Here is a 21,711-nt window from a genome sequence, read left to right as displayed (position 1 = left end):
GCCCGTCCCGTGGCGGGAGAGACAGTGGAGCTGCAAGGCGGCGGCGTGGCTGAGCTGTAGATGGTGAGGGGCATGGTGCAGGAAGGGAAGCTCTGCTTTTCAGGGTTTCCATGTGATCAAATAATACTTTACCATAAGCCATCATCTAAAAATATCAAGATATAAGCGTCCTTTTCATCTCTCGGAGAGCTAGCCGTGCATAGGAAGTGTAGCCATGCAGTCAGGAAATGAGATTCGGTTGATTTGGACTCAAAGGCAGGCTAATGTATTGTTTAGTAGCTGGATTGATAGGGCACTTCCCTTCCAGTGAACTCAGAAAAATACTATAGGTGTGCAGTTTATAGCTCACGCCCAGGACAATCACAGCCCACTGGTAGTGCAGGCTTTCACATTTGCACTTGTCCCATTCATTAAGTCTGGGACGAAGAAGCTACAACAGCTAAAAATCGAGTTCTTGCAGACTGGCTTTTAGAGCCATCATAATTGTTCTAAATAAACTTCCCACGGAAGGGAAATTCCAAGTCCTAAGTTGTTGTTGTTGTTTTTTTTCCTTTTAGGTCACGGGAGGCTCCAGCGGCATCGGGAAGTGCATTGCTATCGAGTGCTACAAACAAGGAGCATTTATAACTCTGGTTGCGCGGAATGAAGTACGTGGTTACTTAACCCACTTGTTCAGCCTTAGATTAATGGAAGAGGCCGGACGGACACCTGTGCTGGGATCCCTCCCGTCGGCAGTGGGAGGTGTGATTCCTGAACCACTGGTTATTTCAGATCAAAGACTTCGTCATTGAAGTCAGGCCAGCTCCACAGATATTTATTTAGAGCCAGCGACTCTTAGGCAACAGCCGAGACGCTGCGGATCCCGAGCTGGGCAGGGCGCGTTGAGCAGCACACCTGGCCGTGGGGGGCGGAGGGGGGCGGGGGCACAGCCCACACAGGCGATTGTGGAGCTGATACCAGAGTCCCCGCGGACGTGTTGGCGTTTCTCTCTAATCTGCTTATGACATGATACACATCTCTAGTGAAACCCAGACCCCACAGAAGAATCTCACTGCTCCCCAGCAGTTTAGCAAAACATGTATTTTTCTGGGTCACGTCGACACAGGTCCGTTTTTCTTTTTACTCAGGGTCTGTTCTTGCCGAAGTTGCTTCCATGACCCAAAGTGGTGACACCGTGGTCACATGAACAGTCGTGGAGTCCTCTTGCTCCACGGGGTGGGGGAAGTGGCTAGGGCTGTGTTGTCAACTGCCGTAGCTCTGTGCGGGGCATAGTTGGCTCATAGCAGGTGCTCAGAACATATTTGTTGAATGAAGACATGGAGCGAGGCTGATGGGAGCAATGGGAATGCCAGCTTCCATGCTTGGGGACTCGGATTCCCCTATGCAAAAAGAGGGCAGTGATGTGGTGGCTGCTCGGGTGGGGGTGCACAGGTAAGCAGGACCCCGACGATGGCAGTGTTCAAATAAAGACACAGAATTAGGCTTGGATGTCCCTGACTTTTTAAACTCAAGAAAGGCAGAATTAGCTTTTTATGTAGACCCCGACTTCTCTCACAGTGAATTTGCTTTGGCATTGACGCTACCTTATGGGAGAGGAAACACGGCTTTAGTAAAATGGCATTTTGGGAGATTTAAACAATGCCGACATTTGACACGAGGCAGATGAAAAAGGAGGCAGGGGTGTCCCAGGTTTCAGGGGCTCAGAAGCTCATTCTGTGGTCCTCACATGGCTGGAGGCGAAAGAGCAGACATGCCTTCTGGCATCAAGAAGTTCTTCATCTTCTGATGCAGCTTTTTATCCTGATTTTGATAAAGTCAAGTCGTGTATATCTTTATTAATAGAACAATGTTATTTTATTATAGACACGTTCGTGTTTAGAAAACCTGTGTCTTTCCAAAAGACTGCCCTCCCTTTTCTCTGCTGCCATCAGGATGAATTTAAATTACAGCTCCTAGAGCAAATTAAGACACTGTAAACTGATATTCGTCGTCTTGAAAATGAGTGAAACGAGTAAAATTGAGACCTTAGAAAAGTTACTCGGTTATGATGGTAACTTTGCTTGTCAAGAGTATTTTTGAGAGTAGCCACGCATAGGTTTCCCCAGCCCATCTAAAAAGTGATTTTTACTGTGTTTGCTTTTATAGTAGAAAAGGAAAATATTGGACAATTCTCGATGAAAGCATTCTTGACGTGGACTCATGAGTACCCTTACGTTTGGGAAGCATTGCATATCCATATGGTTCTTCTTTTATATCATCTAAATAATGCCAGATCAAAACATTGATTAGAATTGATAAGGTAACCATCAGCATGTCATGCTGTTAATTAGGATTTTGAAGTTCACTGATTTTTCTGTTCCTAGAGCAAATTAAGACACTGTAAACTGATATTCATCATCTTGAAAATGAGTGAAACGAGTAAAATCGAGACCTTAGAAAAGTTACTCGGTTATGTGGGTAACTTTGCATATCTTTCTATGCAATGAATTTTAAAACTTGCTATCAGTTAGCCATAGCTTAACATGCTTGATAGACTGGCCCATCTCTATGTGGTCTTATGTGTTTTCTGGGACTTAATAAATACTCATACAAATAAATGCTTTTTCTCTCCTTTTAAACAAACAAGCAGGCAAAGAGACAATCGCTAGAACTAATTGTTCTCTGTTGTTTTTAGGACAGGCTGCTGCAGGCAAAGAAAGAAATTGAAAAACACTCTATTAATGATAAACAGGTAATATCACTATCTTCTCGATGCATTTTCTGTATGAATCAACACAGTTGCATAGCGAGAAAAAAAGAATTACTTCAACTATGAATAGTTCATTGAAAGATGTAAGATTTTCCAAATTAAAATACATACTAGACTGTTTTTTAAAAGGCGAAATTGTTTGAGTTGTCCAGAATTTCAGATTATTACAAAAATGTATAGACACACACATGCACACACAAATGACCAAATAACAATGCTTTACTAGAAAATGATTTTATTTTAATTATTTAAATCAACTTTACACAAAACACTTAAGGGGGAAAGGGCATTAAAAATTTTTTTTGGTTATGGAACGATTTAATGAATAAAATGGTATGTGCATGTATATATATATTTCACTACAAAACATAATAACAAATTAATAACCACACATTTATTACCTGGCTTAAGAAATGGAATTCACAGGGGCCCTGAAGCCACTCTGAGAGCCCACATCAGCTTCCTCCTGTGTGTCATTCCTAGAGGGAACCCCAGCCTGATTTTTGTGTTGATCCTTTGCTTTTCTTTATAATTCGACCATAAATGTGTGTGACCGTAAATAGTATATTGTTTACTTCTGCATCATTGTTTTAGACAGCTTTATCGAGATATAATTCACCTAGCGTATAGTTCCCTGATTTACGATGTACCATTCAGTGGTTTTAACATATCCACAAAGTTGCACAGCCATCATCGAAATTAATTGTAGAATATTTTCATCCTCTCGTAAAGTCTATACCCATTAAGTCACTCCCCATTCCCTCCCAAACCCCTTCCATCCCTAGGCAGACATTAACCTGCTTTCTCTTTCTCTGAATTTTTATGGCATCGTTCTTTATGGGTTCTTGTGCAACTTCATTTCTTCACTCAATACTGTTTTTTTAAATTCTTCTACGTTGCCGCATAAAGTAAAATAGTTCAGTCATTGTTTTACCTCTATATAGTCTTGTCTTGTATGTCTAGACTACCTTTAATTCATCAGTTCTACTGTTGGTAGATGTTTAGGTTGTTTCTAGTTTTGTTAGTTAGTTTGTTTTGCACGAATATACCTAGCAGTGGAATTGCTGAGTTGAGCATGTGCATGCCTTCAGCCTCACCGAAGTGGTTACAGCCCCACCAGAGTGGTTGGTGTCTCCTGTTGCCCCGTACACCTTGTTAACACTTAGTATTGGCTGACTTTCTAACTTTTGCCTTTCGGATGAGTTTTATATGGTATTTCATTATAGTTTTTTAATTGCCTCTTTTCTTCTCCAGAATACATTAGAGATCTTTTCATGTCAATAGAAAGAAATCCGCCTCATTTCTTTAAACTGCTGTGGCATAGTATTCGGTACCCCAGAGTTTATTTAATCAGTCTCCTGTTGTTAGGTTGTTTAGCTTTTTTTTTTTTGCTGTTGCCTTTAATGCTGCAGGTAGAGTCCTCATCTACACCTGCTGTTGCGTGTATGTGAGTTTTTCTCTAGTACCGTGGCCTCTGCCTGTTCCCCTTTCTCTGAAGCCCACCAACATTGGAAAGCTGCCAGCTCAGCAAATCGCCCCATTTTTCTTTTTCATATTCACGTAACTTCTGATACAGAAGGAAATATCTAAAACCATAAAGTTCGAATGCTGTGGCTGACGGCCAGTCTTGCCTGCTAGGGACCTACCTCACCATTACTCCCGCCCCCTGTTCACCTATCGGAAGGTTTTAGGTCATGTGGAAAGGTTTTGACTTCCACACCAGGGGAGGGGAAGATATCAAGGCTGAGGGTGGGTCAGAAGGAGCTTGATCCTTCTGCTGGCCCAGAACAGGCTTGTCACACCACTTGGCATAAACGGTGCCCTGTGGGCATTTTTTTCCTGGTAATTTGTTAACACTTGGTTTGAAATTTCACTTGTGGTCAAGGATCTAATACTGTATGTTTAAAAATTAATCCGATGATTCCTGCTCCCTTTTTAAAAAACTGTTTTCTATGTGGTGAGAGCGGGGTACAATCCCCGTTGCAGATTCATTTTTCACACCATGGCTTCTTAGAGCTGGAAGGGGTCTTGGTCATCACTAGCTTCGGACACCCTATTGCACTGCCGAGGCCACTGTCCCCTACTCAGGTTCTGCTCAGCTCGTTCGCAAAGGGACAGGATTGGAAGCCAGGCCTTCCGAGGGACGTGTGTGTCCTTTGCACCGTGGCCACCGCCTCACACCCACAGCTGCACGTGGGCGCATCATCAGGTCCTTAGCGCCCTGCGACCCACCATGTTCTATCCACCCCTGAGCATGGCGGCCAGTGTCAACACGGGAGAATTCACGGAACGGCCAAGAGGTCAAGAGCACCTTTCTGCTTCTCTCAGTGACCTTCCTGGCAGCACAGAACGTTCCTCTGTCAGGGCTCTAAGCTCTGCTTTGAAAACATTACCCAGAAAGTAAGATTAAACAAAATCTCATTGTTTGTCCTCTTAGTCGTCCCAGATTCGGTTTCAGATATTTCTGTCAAAGTAAGCCCCGATATGTGTGTTTTCCCCCTTTTTTTTCTCCTCCCTTCCTTTTCAAAGACTGAGTGGACTTGTTTTCCATGGTAAGCACAGGCCGAGCCCTTCCCGCCCTCCTTCCGTGCCGTGCACCCCTGGGCACAGCCAGCTTTGTACTGAGTGGGCTCTGGGGCTCAGCTCGGTGACACCTCCTCCAAAGGCTCTGCTGAGTGGCCCGGTCAGCCCAGAGTCAGGGGTCTCAAGCAAACCTCAGAGTGAACTGAATGTGACTTGACTCCCAGCTCAGCTCCTGCAGGCCCAAATCTACCTATGGTCTTGTAGGATAATGTTCCATGGCTCAGTCTCTCAGGGGAGCCCAAACCGAGGTGGCTTCTGGGAGTAGATGTTTGCTTCTGTCTTCATGCCACCCACTGAGTCTGTCCTGGCTCTGATACTGCTCCAAGGGGAATAGTTTTTTAAACCTGTTGATCGGATTTATTGTTGTTGTTGTTTTTTTAACAACTTAACATATTAATAACCTGAGATGTAATGTATTTATAATTTATGTATTCTTTATGTAATTTATGTATTCTTTTTAACCACTTGAGATGGAAGTTATATGCAATAAACCACATCCGTTTGAAGGGTTCCAGTTCAGTGGCTTTTGACAGATGTAGACACGTGTGGAAGTACCACAGAAGCCCAGACACAGAGGCGGCCTCGGGCCTTTGCAGTCCATTCCGCCCTCCGTGACTGGCTGTAGGTGGTCACCGACCAACTTCCTGTCACTGTAGAGCAGTGGCATTTTAAGAGAAGCATTTTATATATTTTTTTCTATTTCCAGCTTTTTTGAGGTATAATCGACAAATAAAAATTGTACGTATTTAAGATATTCGATGTGACGATTTAATGTACATTGACATTATGAAATGATTACCACAGCCAAGTTGTTTAACACGTCTATCACCTCACAGAGGTATCATTTTTTTTTCGTGGTGAGAACACCTAAGATCTATTTTCTTAACAAATTTCAAGTATTCAATAGCACAGTATTAATAACGGTCACCATGCTGGATGTTACACACCCAGAACTTACCTTATACCTGAAAGTTTGTGCCCTTTGGCCAACGTTTCTTTTGAGTTTGCTCAAAATCGTTTTTTTATGAAAACTGCCAAGAAAATTAGACTGTACTAATTGCACTGTCAGCAGATTTGAAACAGTGCAATTTGTACATTAGTGATTGGACTCCCTATCTTTTGAAAAGAATTGACTTTAATTTTTAAAAAATCTTTTCAAAGTGCTTTCAGACACCTGCATAGCTTGATGATTATTTTCTCTTTCTAACAGGTGGTGCTCTGTATATCAGTGGACGTATCTCAAGACTATAGCCAAGTCGAGAATGTCATAAAACAAGTAAGAGGTTGGGCTGATTGGAATTAATTTACGTGCCTTTCGATTGGTTCTTATTATTTTGCTATGTGGCTTGGAATTAGTAAACTTCCTGACAGGTTTACTAGTTTTATAGATTTTATTTACTGGCCTTGATTTGTTACTCCACGATTCTTCTTTTCTCTTTATTAATGCCTGCCGTGATAACTTTTTCCAGGCGCAGGAGAAACTGGGCCCAGTGGACATGCTTGTAAACTGTGCAGGAATGTCACTTTCAGGAAAATTCGAGGATCTTGAAGTTAGTACTTTTGAAGTAAGTAAACATTTGGTTTTTGCTCACTGAGGTAGCCCAGACGCTAAAAGTAATACAAGGCCATGGAGAAAGGCTTTGCGAATGAAAGGCGATGCGCGTTTAGTTTTAATAGAAGCTCTCGAAGACGAGAGGAAGGCCGGACGAGGGTTTGGTCCCTGTGTCGTGACCATCCAGCCAGAGAAAGCTCTTTGTACGCCGAGAGATACTGGATTTTCATGTCAAGTATCAGTATTTCTAACACTGAAAAACCAAAACGTCGAAGAGCAGACTCTTTAAAAAGAATTCTCACCTCAGGACTAAAAAGATGATGCATCGTATTTATGATTATATTTTTAAACAGATTTGCCATGGAAACATCCCTTAGTCGTTTATTTCAGCCCCGAAGAAATAGACATCAGATCTGAAGTCTTTAAGTACAAAACTTTCTTTTTTAGTTGACATGGCATCAACCATCTTTTTCTCAGTGTTCTGTTGAGCCTTCATCGTGGTAGTGGGTTTTGAACGCTTTGCTCTGCAGAGTGACATTGCATCCCCCTTTTACAGAAGAGGAGACGTCTACAGCAGTAGCTTAGACATCTTGCTTCTGGTGGACTCGGGGAAAGCACCACATACTCTGATTTACAGCCAAGTCAGGATGTGGATAGAAGCAGAGCAGTGCCTTACCTGGGACTCGAGTGTCTTAAGGCTCCTTTATCAACTACATAGGAAGATGGTTGTCTTGACCTGTCTACCTTTATCTGTGAGTAACCAAAGGGAGATTTTGAAGATTATTTCGACAGAGTCATTTGGAGAAAACAGTTGTCGTCGTCGTGTTGGCATGGAGTACAGAGGCAGAGGACTGTGGAGGTGGCCAGCAAAATAGGAAGAGGGTGTATGTGTGTGACAGGTGACACGGAGGGAGACATGTTTACCCCGTGAAATGATCAACGCGATCAAGTCGATTAACACATCCATCACCTCACATAGTTATCGTTTTTTTAAAAATTGAGAACACTTAAGATCTACTCTCTTAACGAAAAACTCACCTTGACTGAACATGGAGGGCAAAGAGAGGGTTGAGGTAGAAGTGGTTGCCTGGTTGTAATAAATAATTGGATGGTTGTAAAGCTAGGACCTTGGGAAGCAGGGCGTGTCTGCTTGGGGACGGAGGGTACAGGGATTGTGTGTCTAAAGGAAATACGAAGATGATTGAGTGAATGTTTTCGTGGGGGTCCATAATCGTGAGCAAGGATAGAAGAAAATACGTGTCTGATACCAGGTGGATGAAAGTATATGAGTGTCAGTGACAAGGAGAAAATGTGAAGCCGGTGAGGTGAAGAAGGAGTAAAATAACTAGAATACGAAGCCCGTCGAAATGTAAAAATGCACAGTTCTAATCTTTTAAAACTCACTTTGCTCTTCACTTTGTCTCCCATTCTCACCATTCCTTTCTTCCCTTCCTTCTTTCCTTCATCTCATTAAAAAAAAAAAAAATCGCAGTTGACGACTTGCCCACACCGCCAGCGTATTTGCACACCCGGACCCACCCACACGGCTGTCGCTCTCTGTTCCCCAGCAGCCTGGTGCCGCAGGAAAAAAAGACGGACTTTGGCATCAGGCGAGCCCAGTTTGAGATCCCAGCCCTCATGGTTTCAGGTCTGACCGTTTGCTAGCTGCGTGGGCCCAGGCAGAACATTCTTTTTCTTTGGGCCTCAGCTTTTCTTCCGAGCTCAGCTCCCATCTCTGCGGACGGGACGTACAGCCCCCCAGAGCTATGAGGATGAGGACAGCGCATGGTGGCTGTCTAGTGAATGCTGACCTCCTTCCGCTTGTCATCCAACCCGCGAATGTTCGGAAGCTTCCAGTGGGTCAGGCATTGTCCTGGCAGATCAGCAGAGATTTTGGGCTGGAGGACGTGCTGTGGGAGGGACAGGAGGAAAGGAGCTGAGGGGGCTCCGTTAGGTGGCGTGGCAGGAGACCCAGCCTCGGGGACTGGGACCTGAAGAATGAGACCACAGAGACGGGGGGAGCCAGTGGCTGCGGGGGCCGAGGTGGGAAGAGCATGGCAAAGCCGGGGAGGACTCGGGGCCTGGGTGGCTGGGTGGGGTGGGGCAGGGCCACATCTGCAGGGGCCGTGGAGGCCACCGTCAGCAGTTTGGATTTTAGTTCCAAACCCCTTGAGAATTTTAAGCTAGGCCGGGTGGTGACGTGATCTGCATTTTGGTTTTGAAAGGATTTTTCTGCCCACTGTGTCAGGGAGACTTTTAGGAGCTGGCGGGGTAGTTAAGGCAGGAAATGGTGATGTTGGGAGTGGATGGGGGTACGGTGTTGGGCAGTCCCCGGGTGCTGGGTGGCAGGAGGAGGGGACAGGGACCAGCATAGGCACTCGAGCGGCTGATAGGCGCTGTTGGCAGTGGCCCTGCTCCCTGTCTAAAATGGGGGGACTGTTAACCCAAAACTTGGCGCCTCTATTCTGGTGACAAGGCCTCGTTCTAGGAATCATTTGTTGTTACCTCGCCCCCTCTGGCCATCGCTGCACCTACAAAAAGGCCTTCTGTCCCCTGGCTGCCCTGAACCCAGGCGGTGGGGGCAACGTCACCTTCCAAGGCCGCTCTGCCCATTCCCTTCCCGGTCACTTGCATTATTCCAGGCAAGTCCAGGTGTGGCCTTATCATCAGCGAGCCCTGGCAGAACACACACTGCGACACTTCGTGCCTTTTCCGAAGCTACGAGTTCATTTTTATGCAAAGTAAATTCTACCTCGGTTACTTTTTTGGTTTGGTGTCTTGTTTTTCGTTTTAAGTGTATCGACGTTCACATGCACATAAAACGCACTTACGCGATACTTCGCACGTGCCACCCTGACTAAGCACACCCCTGCGCGACCCCCCAGGGAGAGGATCCTGGAGACCTGCGCGTGGCGTGCCCTGCACCCTGACCGGGGTGCCTTTTGCCCTCGCTGATTCTGCTTTGTGCCCTTTCGCTGTCGTCAGCCTCAGTCATGGGCACGAGTCTGTGCCAAGTCTTGTGAGTCACAAACCTGGAGGACGTCCAACACCCTCCCCGCGCCTTTGTTAACGGTTCCTTAGAGCTGGATCTCGCTTGCTTTACCTATGTGCGGCTGTTGATGGGAGTGATTTTAAAATTTTGATTGGGATTGCATCGACTCTGTGACCCACTTGGGGAGAACCGGCATCTTAGCAACACGGTCTTCAAACCCGTGAACCCCGTCTTCGTCTTCACTTACCTAGCTTTGCTTTCGTCTCTCTCAGCAAGGTTTTGTAGTTTTCAGTGTATGGTTCTTGCACGTCGTTTTCAGCATGTCATAGTTTCTGATGCACGTGTCAAAGGGTCTTTTTTTACATTTCCGTTTCGGAGTGTTCCTTGCCAAGATGGAGACGATTGATTTTTGTATATCGATCTGTCCATCCTGCTACACTCACGATTAATTCTAGTGCTCACTGGGTTTTCCACACCCCAGGTCATATCGTCTGCAACAGTTTTACCTCTTCCGTTCTCGGCTGGGTACCCCGTTGCCCTGGCCGGAACGTCCAGCACAGTGTTGCTGGAGTCCAGGTGGTGAGAGCGGACGTTCTTGTCTTGTCCCCGATCTTAGGGAGAAGACATTTCGTCTCTGATCATTGAGTATGTGATGTTAGCTGGACTTTTTGTTTGTTTGTTTGTTTTTCGTTTTTTAGTAGATCCTCTTTATCAACTTGAAGTTTCCTTCTATTCCTAGTTTGCTGGGAGTTTTTATAAAGAATGGATATTGAAGTTTGTCACTTGTTTTTCCTGCATTTATGGGGATGATGATAGAGTTCTTTTTTAGTTTGTTAATATGGCGAATTAACACTGATTCATTTTATTATTTTATTTTATTTTACACATTTATTTATTTTTAATTGTTTATTGGGGTAACATTGGTTAATACAATTATGTAATTTTCAGGTGTACATGATAATTTAACATCTGTACATTAACATTGATTCATTTTAAATTTGTTAAAACAACCTTGCATACCTGGGATAAATCTCTCTTGGTTATGAGATGTTATAATTTTATTCTTGAGGGATATTTTTCTTTTCTTGTGATTTTTTTTTCTTATAATGTTATTTTCTGGTTTTGGAATAAGGGTTATGCTGGTTGCATAGAATGAGCAGAGGAGTATTCCCTCCTCTTTAGTTTTCTGGAAGAGTTTGTGTAGAATTGATACTATTCTTCTTTAAGTGTTTAGTAGAATTTACCAATGAAGCCTGAGTTCTTTGTGGGAAGGTTTATGACTTTAATTCAGTTTCTTTAATAGATAGACAGCTGGCTCTATATGTATCTTTTTTTTGAGGGACCATTGGTAGCTTGTGTCTTTCAAGGAATTTGTCCATTTTATCTAAGTCATTGAATTTATAGGCGCAAAGTTATTCACCATATTCCAATATTATCCAATATTATCCACAGAGTTTATAGTGCTGTCACCTCTCTCATTTTTCCTGTTGATAGCTTGTGTCCTCTCTCTTTCCTGACCAGTATGACTAGAGGTTTATCAATTTCATCGATCCCCTCAGTAACCAGCTTTGCCTTTATTGATTTTTTATTGTTTTCTGTTTCTATTTCATTTGTTTCCTCTTATTTTTATTATCTCTTTTATTTTCTGATTACTTTTGTTTTAATTTGCTCTTCTTTTTATAGTTGCTTTAGGTGGAAGCCGAGGTCATTGATTTGAGGCCTTTCCCTTTTTCTAACACAGATATTTAAGTGCTGCACACCTCCACCTACACACCGCTGTAGTGACACCCCACCGGGTATGACGTGGTGTGTTTTTACTCTCATTCAGTTACAAATGTTTTATAATTTCCCTTTTCATTTCTGCTTGGACCCTTGGGATATTTAGAAGTGTGCGATTTAGCTTAGAAATATTTGGTTACTTTTCAGAAATCTTTCTCTTATTGATTTCCAGTTGAATTCCATGCGGTCAGTGAACATGCTTTGTACAACCTGAGTTTTTTAAAATCGACTGAGCCTCGTGATGTAACTATCTTGATAGTGATATCAAGATAGTGATATAACTATCTTGCAGCTGTTCCGCCTGAGAAGAGCCACGGTGTGGGGTGGAGTCTACTAGTAGCGTCAATTAGGTCCAGTATGTCCTTACTGATTTTGTGTCCACTTATTCTATCCACGATTGAAAAGGGGTATTGAAATCTCTGATTATAATTGTGGCTTTGCCGTCTGACTGTTTTTCAAGCAGACTCTTTGTCGGTACTCCTGTCTTCCAGCCCCACACCCACCACCTTTTGGGGGTTACGCGATTCCGTTCCGATTTCTAGTTTCTCTGCTTCTTGTATAACATTCAGCTTTCCGCTCAGCTAGTTATCACTCATCATTCCGTTCTTCAACTTCCAAAATGTCGCTGCTTTTATTTTTTTTGTTCTTGTGGGTTCATGCCTTAAAAAAAAAAAAAACAAATCTCTTTACTGAGAGATTTTAGTGGGGTCTCTAAAGGGAGCCGAAGTTAACACTTGGATTCAGGGTGCCATCTTTTTTCCAATACTTTTTTAGAGCATTTTTATCATCCAAACAATAATGATAGTAAAAGACATTTTGGGGGAAAAAAATGGAAATTCCGGCCTAACACAGGCGCTTAGAATCTTCTGTATTTCCCTGGTTTTGCACCTGTGCACACGTACTTTTATTTAATATTTGACATAGTTAACAGTCACAGTGTACAGTCTGCCCTCTGCTTTTTTTAAACTTACAGAATAAAAACTCCCCCTGCCCTCCTGATGTTTCTGGTCATCGTTTCTGAAACTCATCTAACGTTCTGTTGCGTTAACATTTCAGGATTGACTCCAGGTTCCCCAGTGAAGTGTTTGTTTGGTTTCACGTGGTGACGGATGTAACGTTTTAACAAGGCTTTCTAACATAAAGACATTTTAATGCAAGTAGTGTTACATTTCCAGGTTAAGATGTAAGGTTTTTAAGAATTCTCAGGATGACGGGGAAATAGACTCTTGGTAACTATGTGAGCTCTTACCCATCATAATACAAGAGCCAGTGTTGATTGAGACTTATTGTGGGGCAGGGGCTGCAGCAGCATCTGACTTGTGTTTCTTCTTTCGATCCTTGCGACAGCCCTGTGAGATGGTACCATTGTTAACCTTGTTTTCAGCTGCAGAAATAAGCAGCATGTCTGACTTTCTTGTTCATCATCATGTAGGTAGTGAATGGTACAAAGAAGGCTTCAAACCACAGCCCGGGCTGTTAACCTCTGTCTTAGTCTCTTTTTGGTCTTTCTTTAGCTTAGAACTAAAGGGCTAGAAATATTTGGAAGCTCGTTCCTAAAACCGTCTTTCAAAAAGTATGACCTGCAGTATGCAGTGTGCTTTTTATAAGGAGAGAACTGGTTTTGACCCGTTTTCAGCAAAGACGCAACTGCTGTCGTTGCGACAATGCAAGACTGTATTGAAACCAAATTCAAATAATCGATCCTGAGCATCTCAGCTTATTTACAGGCTCACCGAGCTCCGGGTCAGCTCCGGGTCAGTTCCGGAGGAACTGTGGTCTGGCGAGCAGACCGACCTCCCACGAGCGCCGCCTGGCGGCTTTGACCCAGTGCACGCCTCATGGCCTCTTTGCTCCCCGCCCCCGCAGAGACTAATGAGCGTCAACTACCTGGGCAGCGTGTACCCGAGCCGAGCCGTGATCACCACCATGAAGGAGCGCCGGGTGGGCAGGATCGTCTTTCTGTCCTCCCAGGCGGGGCAGGTGGGACTGTACGGTTTCACCGCCTACTCGTCGTCCAAGTTTGCCATCCGGGGACTGGCCGAAGCTTTGCAGATGGAGGTAAATGCTGTGTTTGGTTTTACGTCTGTTCCTCTCGGCTCAGCAAATGTTTCCCGTTAGTGTGTAGTTTCTTGACACGCGTCGTTATTTTGAATTACAGATTTGTAGATTTGACGTTAGTGGAGAATTGGCTCGACGCCTGAACTTTGCATTGAAAAAGTTAACATTTTTCAAAGCGTAAATGATTATAGTTATGACAGAAGCAAAACGGTTGGGAGGTTTTTGCTTGCTTAATTTAATACACAAAGTACTGCTGATATCGTCATGGCATTGTTGGTCTTACTGGGTGAGTATGCATAAGGCTAACTAGATATTTTATTCTGTAGGGATGTTTCTGTAACAAAAAATCTATCCTTTTTGACCGAATAATAAAATTAGCATGTATTCGAAGGAAGAGCTTAAGTTGTTGAAGTCCTGGCTTACAAATTCTTAGAAAAAGTGGTCATCTCTGGGAGTCAGCATCATCTCAGCAAGGACGGAGAACGCGTAACTAACCTCGTTTCTTTTCTGCTAGGGTTGTGGGATTAATCAAGTAAATGAAAGTATAGACATAATTTAATGTATTTAGATTTTAGCAAACTATTTGACCAAGAGTTTCAGGACACCATCGGCTCCGTGAGGGCAGGGGTTTTGTCTGTTTTGTTCGCATCTATATGCTTCATTTCTAGAACAATACCGCCACGTGGTGGTAAGTCAGTATTTGTTGGATGAATACACAAAATGGTTAGCTTATTAGTCTCTGGAGGTTTCCAGCCAGGGGCTGAGAGAGTATTTAGTTCCATGGTTATAGAGGACACCACACCCAGAAAGGGATCGGACTGGTTCCTCCCAGCCCTGACAGTCGGTACCACCGCCCCCGGAGAAAGCTGTTCTGAAAACCTGTTTTAACCATGTGGAGGCTTAGCCGTAGCCTTGCATTCGAGAAACACTGCTTTGAAATGCTGCCTTACGTTGGCCCGTGTTCCACCATCCTTACTGTGGGGGAGAAGGGCCGGGGGGCAGCGCATCTGAGCAGTCCGCTCCGGGCTGTACAGTGGCTGTCGAATGACCACACACTGGCTTTGTTGGTGGCATTTTCCTCTGGTTTCTGCACAATAGAAGGCAAGGCCACGGAAGACAGTTTTTAAAGCTACTCTCTCACATGTAAGTGGAAGAGGACTTGCTTGTTCTTCAACCTTACCGCCTGGCCTGAACCCAGAGCCATAGCTGGACCTTGAAGCCACACGCCCCGTCCATGCTGAGCAGACGAGCTCTCACACCCTGAGTGCACTGGAGCCGAACCAACCAGGACGTCGTCACTCTTGACTCTTGCTCTTTCCAGGCTGGCCGGCTCCTCCCACAGTCTTCAGAACTAGGGAGAAAGTGGGCCCCACAATCAGGAGGGACCCTGGGATACCCTCAGAGGCCATTGTCTTTTTTTAGCCTCTTTAGACACACAGTGGCTGAGCTGATGACCAGCTGCCTGTCCATTTCCAACTCATGGGGTCTAAACAGTGAGCCAGTGGCAAACAAAAGCCATGGCGGAGATGTCGATGGCATGGACCACCGCCCTTAGGGGTCACTTAGAATCAGCGGGGAGCAGGGCTGCTGGAGAGTGTCGGCGAGTGGGGAAGTTAATTGTGGAGGCCTGGCAGTGAGGGGAGCAAGCCCAAGAACCTGTCTTTCACATCATCAGAGGAGTGAGGTGGAGATCAAGGTGGCGGGAGGAGGGGAGCTATGAAGAGAAGGAGCTGGAAGGTGCTTTGCTTGGCTGGTGACTCGGGGGTCCCACTGGGAGTGGGGGAAGATTCCTGCCGGTTCTGTGGAGGAGGAGGTGACACCTGAGCCCCTCGAAGGGGCCAGCTCCACAGGGAACCCTTGAACAAACAGACTTCTCGGGGTGCATGTAGTTCTGGCCCCGGTCTGGGTGGCACCAGAGGGGCCCAGGGGAAGGGGTCTGAATGGCCTCGGCATATTTCATGGATGAAATCAACATAACAAGAGTGTCAGAAGCAGCCATGAAGGTAAACGGACTTACAGTCTGATGGGGGAGGGGCAGCCCTGGCCCATTGCCTTGAACCCAGTGCCCGGGAGGTGGGCAGTGGCGGGGAGACCAGGCAGAGCCAGGTGGACTTTTCGTGCTGTCATTTTCCTCACGGGCAGCTGGAGTGGAAGGAACCAGGAAGGGGGGTGGGGGCGAATGGCCGTACCCGAAGACCAGGTGTCTTGTGGAGTTAGAAGCTAGGACGCGTTTTCTGTCTTTATTTCTGAATGGTCCTCTCGGAGATCACTTCTCTGAGCTGGTGGGAGTCCTCTTTTAGAATCGCCCTCGGGCCTCGCCACCTTTTGAGAACATCAGGGCAGTATTTACCACCTATGGGTGGCAGCCAGTGCAGGCTGGCAAGGGAGGCTGCGAAATTGTGTCTTGCTTACTGAAGGGGCGAATGTCGTTTCTGAAACGCAGGTGAAGCCGTATAACGTCTATGTCACAGTCGCCTACCCACCTGACACAGACACCCCTGGGTTTGCAGAAGAAAACAAAACAAAAGTAAGTATTCCTCTGCGCCCCGTTTTGAGGCTTTCATGTTATGAACCCCCTTTGCTGATTTTCTGCCTTTCCACACGTCGGCCCACAGGCATTTTCATGTCAGAAAATGAAGTTCCTTTCGATTTATGTGCCCACTAGAGGCCTCTGAACTTTCTGGAACTTTCATTTGAAATCTTGGAGAATGCAGCCATGTTTTCAAAGGCCATGAGTTTTGCTCATAATCTTTGAAGCCTTATCGCATCAATAAGGTATTTTCTTTGTGATGGAGAGTCCAGCCTGTATTTTTAACGGATGAGATGGTTTTCTTTAAAAATAATATTCCCTCCCCTGAACTTAAACACCTGCTTACTGGGCCATTGTCTCCCTATCGAGGTCCGATGGGCATCTCAGACGTAACGCTTCCGAAACGGAACTTTCGATCCCCCCTCGGAACCCCCGTGATTTTCATCTCGTTACCTGGCGGCCACAGCTGCTCAGGCTGTGGACCACGAAGCCGGCCTCGGCTCCCCCGTCTCACACCTCACGTCCGGTTGGTCTGCAGATCCCTGTGGCTCCTCTCTGTGAAAATATCCCAAATCTGACTTTTTAAAAAACCGTACATATCACTGCCATGCCAGTAGTGGTGGCCCTGGATGTTTTTGCCTGAACGACCTTCGTGACCTTCGACAGTGGTCTCTTCCTGCTTCTGTCCTCAGCCCCCTGGGGCCTGTTCTTCACAGAGTCGCTAATGATCTTTTTCAAGCATAAGGCAGGTCTCTTCACCTCCCTGTTTAAAACCCTCATGTTTAAAAACAAACAAACGAACCAACCCCAAAAGACCACCCAGTCCCATAGAACATTCTAGAACCATGGAAATGTTCTGTGCCTGCACCCTCTGATGCGGTGGTCTCATAATAGTGTGGGTGTTGAGCACCTGAAAAGTGGCTAGGGGACCAAGAAAGTGAATTTTTAATTTTATTTAATTTTAACTAGTTCAAAGTTAAAATTGAGTGTCCTATGTCGGTAGTGGCCGCCTGTATCGTGGAGAGTGTGGCGGTAGTGGCTGCCATCACACCTGGAGTGGAGTCCGGAGGCCTTGAGGTTTATAAAGTCCGCCGGTGTCTGGACCTCAGTTGCGTGAGCTTGCCCAGCCCGTGGTCGCCCGCAGGCTTCGCGCTTGCCGTCCTCTCTCTGAATGTGCGGGTGGCCGATCCCCTTGCCTCTTTCCATCTCGGTACAGACGTCCCTCCCCTGACCCTCTGGATGTCAGATGGCATTCGCCTGGGACGTTCGCCATCCTCTTCCCTGGCTTTAGTTTTTCCTCCGAGCCGAGGCGCTTATCACCACTGGACATTTACATTGTATACAGCGACCGTAGGGTGATCCGGAGCTGAATACAAGCTTTGCATTTTGTTCCTCTTTGCCTCGATGCGTAGTAGTCACTCTCCGAGCAGACAAACAAATAAAGGAATCAGTCAGCGCTTATCGTTTCGAACCCATGTTGATGGTTTTTCATCTCTTTTATAATAATGCTTAGTGTGAAACTCCACAGCATGAAAATTGGCACTTATGCTCCACAGGCCGTATATGTGCAAAAAGATGGTTATGATTTAGAAGCTTTTTTCCTAGTCATTTCTCTTTAGCTCTGCCTCTTTTAAAATTACCACTATTTCAGAGGAGTAAATTTAAGCCAAATGTGTGTCTTAGAATAAGCTGGGTTCTGCTAAGCAGATTTGCAACATTTGGTAAGCAGTCTTTTAGTTTGAAGCCAAAGCTGACACAGGGTGGTGATTTCCCTGTGAAGATTTGATTTTGATGTTAAGCTATTTTTTTTTTTTTTTTTTTAACTCCAGGAAAATGTTGGTCTGACTTCTCGGGGTAAATCAAATTCTAGGTTGAGCACTGTAGGGGGCGCCCACAGTCCTTTTAAATCTTGGGCATACCTGGCCACAGACACCGGCATGGTGGTCTGGAAGAATGCATGGTGGCACCTTCGAAAGGCCTTCTTCCTCTTACTTCAGGTTTAACAAGAAATACTTGACTTTTATGAAGTGCTGTGCTTTCCCATTTTAAAAGGCCATATTCTGGTTTTAATTTTATTTAATTCTTTTAAGCCTGCATGGTAAATAAAATTTACAGTTTCATGCAGTTTAAGGATTTCGTTTTGAAACTTCTAACTCGAACTCCCTTTTGAAAGAATTTTTGAGCATATGTGTACATGTCGCCACGAAAAAGATGCAAAAAAAGGGAGAAAACAGGAAAAAAAAAAAAAGACTTTGCTCATAGAGAACTTAGGAGGTAAATTGCAACTACACGAGTAGCTATAATATACATTAAGGCAGAAATGTTCAAAGACAGGAAGAGGAATTCCCGCCAGTTAAGAATTCATAAATGTCTTTTTTGAGCTGGGTAACAAGGGGGAGAAGGACCTTTGCCTGCCTTTTGAGATTTGGGGTTCCGATGCCCCAGCCCAGTAACGAGCTCACAGCCACGTGAGGGACCACTCAGGTGATTCCTAGTTCCCCCGCTGCCTCCTCTGCAGGTCCTGTGAGAAACGGCTGCAGTGTTGAACAGGGGCCGGGGCCGTCCCTGCTCAGGGCCTCCGTTCTGTCCAGCGGTCAGTCCTCAGCTGGCCTGGGAGTAGCGTGGGAAGAGAGGTGCTGGTCGTAAGAGGACACTTGCTCAGGGCACAGCCTGGGCTCTGGGGGAGCCCCGTGGGCCGGGCGTCTGGCCAGCAGGGAGGAGTCAAGGAGCCAGTGTTTCTGGTCTTGTTGCAGAGATGTGTTCTCGGCCTAGCCTGGATGGTCCTCACTGGGGCCGAGACCACACGTCCTACGGGGAGTGGCCAGGGCCTCCTTGTCTGGCTTCAGCTGCCGGGCTGAATTTTACACAGTTAACCAGGTAGAAACTGATTTAGAATCCAGATGGACCTAATCTCCCCAAATAAGAATCTATTCCAAGGTGGGAAACTGGAATTATTTAGCAATGGCGGGTTGGAGCGCTGTAAGAATTATTGACTTTTTAACTGATATGTCCATTTTTCCACTTTAGCCTTTGGAAACCCGCCTTATTTCAGAGACCACATCGATTTGCACACCAGAGCAAGTGGCCAAACAAATCGTTAAAGATGCCATAGTAAGTCAAATCCTTGCTTTCTTTATTAATAGCTATAGTTCTACGTTTCCGAAAAGATAATTTGTCCCCGGGCTTATTTCAAAACACAAATTATTGTATCTTTTTTTTTGTCGGTCAGATTTATCCTATCTAATATTAGACTCTTACTTTTCTTCCCTTAGATCCATCATCGATTCCATGTTAATTAGTAAGCTCCTGGAAACCGATGATGTGTCTTAACCTTAGGAACAGCTTGATCAGTAAGGGTGTCTGGGAACTTTGGTTCTTTAAAGAGAAAATGAGACCTGCCTATGACGTGTCAGCAATACGTGCTGTGGACTGTGGGTGGCGTGCTGCCTTTCTTCTTTCCTGCAATACTTTCAGTTTTAGATGATTTCAGGCACTCTGTTGCCAGACTCACTGGCTAAGGATTTTTCTTCTACCTTCCTGCTTCCCAGTATCGCATTCTCAGAGGTTCACTGATAAGAAAGTGTAACCGGCCCGCTGGACCATCATCCTGTCAGCCCCACTAATGTGCCTCTGGGCTACTGAGTCAAAAAGGGTATCTTTGGAAAGCATGTGCTGTTTTGTAGAACAACACATGTTCCACAAGCTTTTGACAACATCCCCGTGAACCCGCCTGCAGAAAAATACTCATTTATGTGGGATCTCTATAAACCTTAGACCCACACTGAATTTAGGAAATTTGGGGGCCACTGGGACGAGAAGTGTCAGCACGCTGTGCACGAGGCAGAACTGAGCAGAATACGAGAGATACCGAACTCTGTAGAATATATACAGACGTTGGAAGAACTTTGCCCCGTCGAGTTCAGAGGCTTAGATGGATCGCACCCGTGGATGACGCAGACTTTTTCCCTGCTTATGTCAAGTCAGAGCAAACACACTCAGTGTTTTTAATGATTTGAAATAACTCTTTGTATTTTGGCAGGATTCATTTCGTCCGATGGTGTTCAAACTTCATCTCTTGACCACTTTACACTCTCAATGGTTGACAGCCACAGAGAACTTTCATGTGCAGGGGTTAGATTTGCCATATTAGAAATTGAAACTGTGTACTTTAAAAAAAACATTTATTAATTCACTTAAAATAACGATGATGAACCCGTTGCATTTTAAGGTAGCATTTTCACAACCATCATTATTTCTCGAGGCAAACCTTTAGCGAGAAGAGGGATGTTATTTTACATTCCAGCATCCCTTCCATGCCTGCATTTCTAGAAGGCAGCTGGGTTCTCGTAGCTGCTTCTGCATTCAATCTGTTGTCATATGTTGTTTGGAAGGAAAGATATAAAGAAAATCTGGCTTTACACAGATACGTAGTTAGAAAAGGGAGGAATATTTTATAGGCTTTTCAGATAATTGTGGGCATTCTTTTTTAGTATTAAACTCAAACTGGATGAATGGTCGTTTCTAAAACGTTAGTTGCAGTGTGGAATTGGAAAACCACATTAATGAACTTTTTGTTCTCTGTTCCATTGAAATCCCTCGGTCTATGCGCTTTCAACGTTTTGTACCCATTCACGATTTTGTAATGTTCTGCATTAGTCATTTAGAAAATATGAGTTTGCTGAGTTAATGCAAAAAATTTCGTTAATATCACTGCCGATCTTGTAAAAAGTCTTTGCCTATTAGGAAGCTGACAGTCTCATAGGAAGCTCCGATTTTACATTGACCACAAAAGCTGCCAGTTTTCCTTGAAGTGATAGGGCCATTTCATTTATTTTCCACAAAATACCTTTCAAATACCCAAGTCTGAATAACCGTAGATAGCGTGTCCATGGTTCTTTCACACAAAAACGGTGTTCTGTGTGAAAAAAGCAGCAAATTTCATGAGCGGAAGGAGGGCTTCTCTTTAGGACATACAGCCCCCTTGGGTACAGGGCACCGCAGAAAATAACGCTGGGCACATACTTCTCTTTTTGTTACACAGAATATTAGAGGACACGTCCCCAAGGATTGCGATTTCATAAAACAATTTGTCCTGAAGGATTGTGATTTCATAAAACAATTTGTCCTGAAGGATTGCGATTTCATAAAACAATTTACTGCCTCATCCAGGGCACTCTTCAGCAACACCGACATTTAAAAATCTTACAAGATTTAAAAAAAAATGTCTATTCTCTCCGTGTGTTTATTAGTTGCTGCTCGTGCGTGGCGGTGAGACCTGCCGATGCTGCAGCTGGTTCTGATGAGCAGGCAGTCTCGCCCACTGTCACTCGGCGAAAAGGGCAACGGGCGTCTTCGTATTATTATCTGACGGTCGTGTGGTCCTCAGGGTCCCCTCCCACGGACACCTGTCCAGCCATTTCGCCCACCCGCCAGGGCCGCAGCCACGTCCGAGCGGGGCGCGGGCTTCG

General features: G+C 45.0%; 1 protein-coding gene across 1 annotated transcript in view; it reads left to right on the top strand.

Moving 5' to 3' along the window:
* The first annotated feature begins 539 nt into the window (after positions 1 to 539).
* Positions 540 to 21,711, top strand: part of KDSR (3-ketodihydrosphingosine reductase) — a 25,704-nt gene continuing 4,532 nt past the window's right edge. The window contains exons 1-7 of the mRNA XM_025048131.1: positions 540 to 647; positions 2,675 to 2,731; positions 6,543 to 6,608; positions 6,802 to 6,897; positions 13,522 to 13,713; positions 16,157 to 16,240; positions 19,271 to 19,354. Coding sequence (XP_024903899.1) covers positions 6,829 to 6,897; positions 13,522 to 13,713; positions 16,157 to 16,240; positions 19,271 to 19,354 — 429 coding nt within the window. The 5' untranslated portion in view covers positions 540 to 647; positions 2,675 to 2,731; positions 6,543 to 6,608; positions 6,802 to 6,828. The remainder of the gene's footprint in view (positions 648 to 2,674; positions 2,732 to 6,542; positions 6,609 to 6,801; positions 6,898 to 13,521; positions 13,714 to 16,156; positions 16,241 to 19,270; positions 19,355 to 21,711) is intronic.

The sequence above is a fragment of the Pteropus alecto genome, unplaced genomic scaffold, assembly GCF_000325575.1.
Source record: "Pteropus alecto unplaced genomic scaffold, ASM32557v1 scaffold14, whole genome shotgun sequence".
Classification (NCBI taxonomy): Eukaryota; Metazoa; Chordata; class Mammalia; order Chiroptera; family Pteropodidae; genus Pteropus; species Pteropus alecto.
Note: the sequence above shows the minus strand (reverse complement) of the source record. Positions and strands in the feature narration are given on the sequence as shown.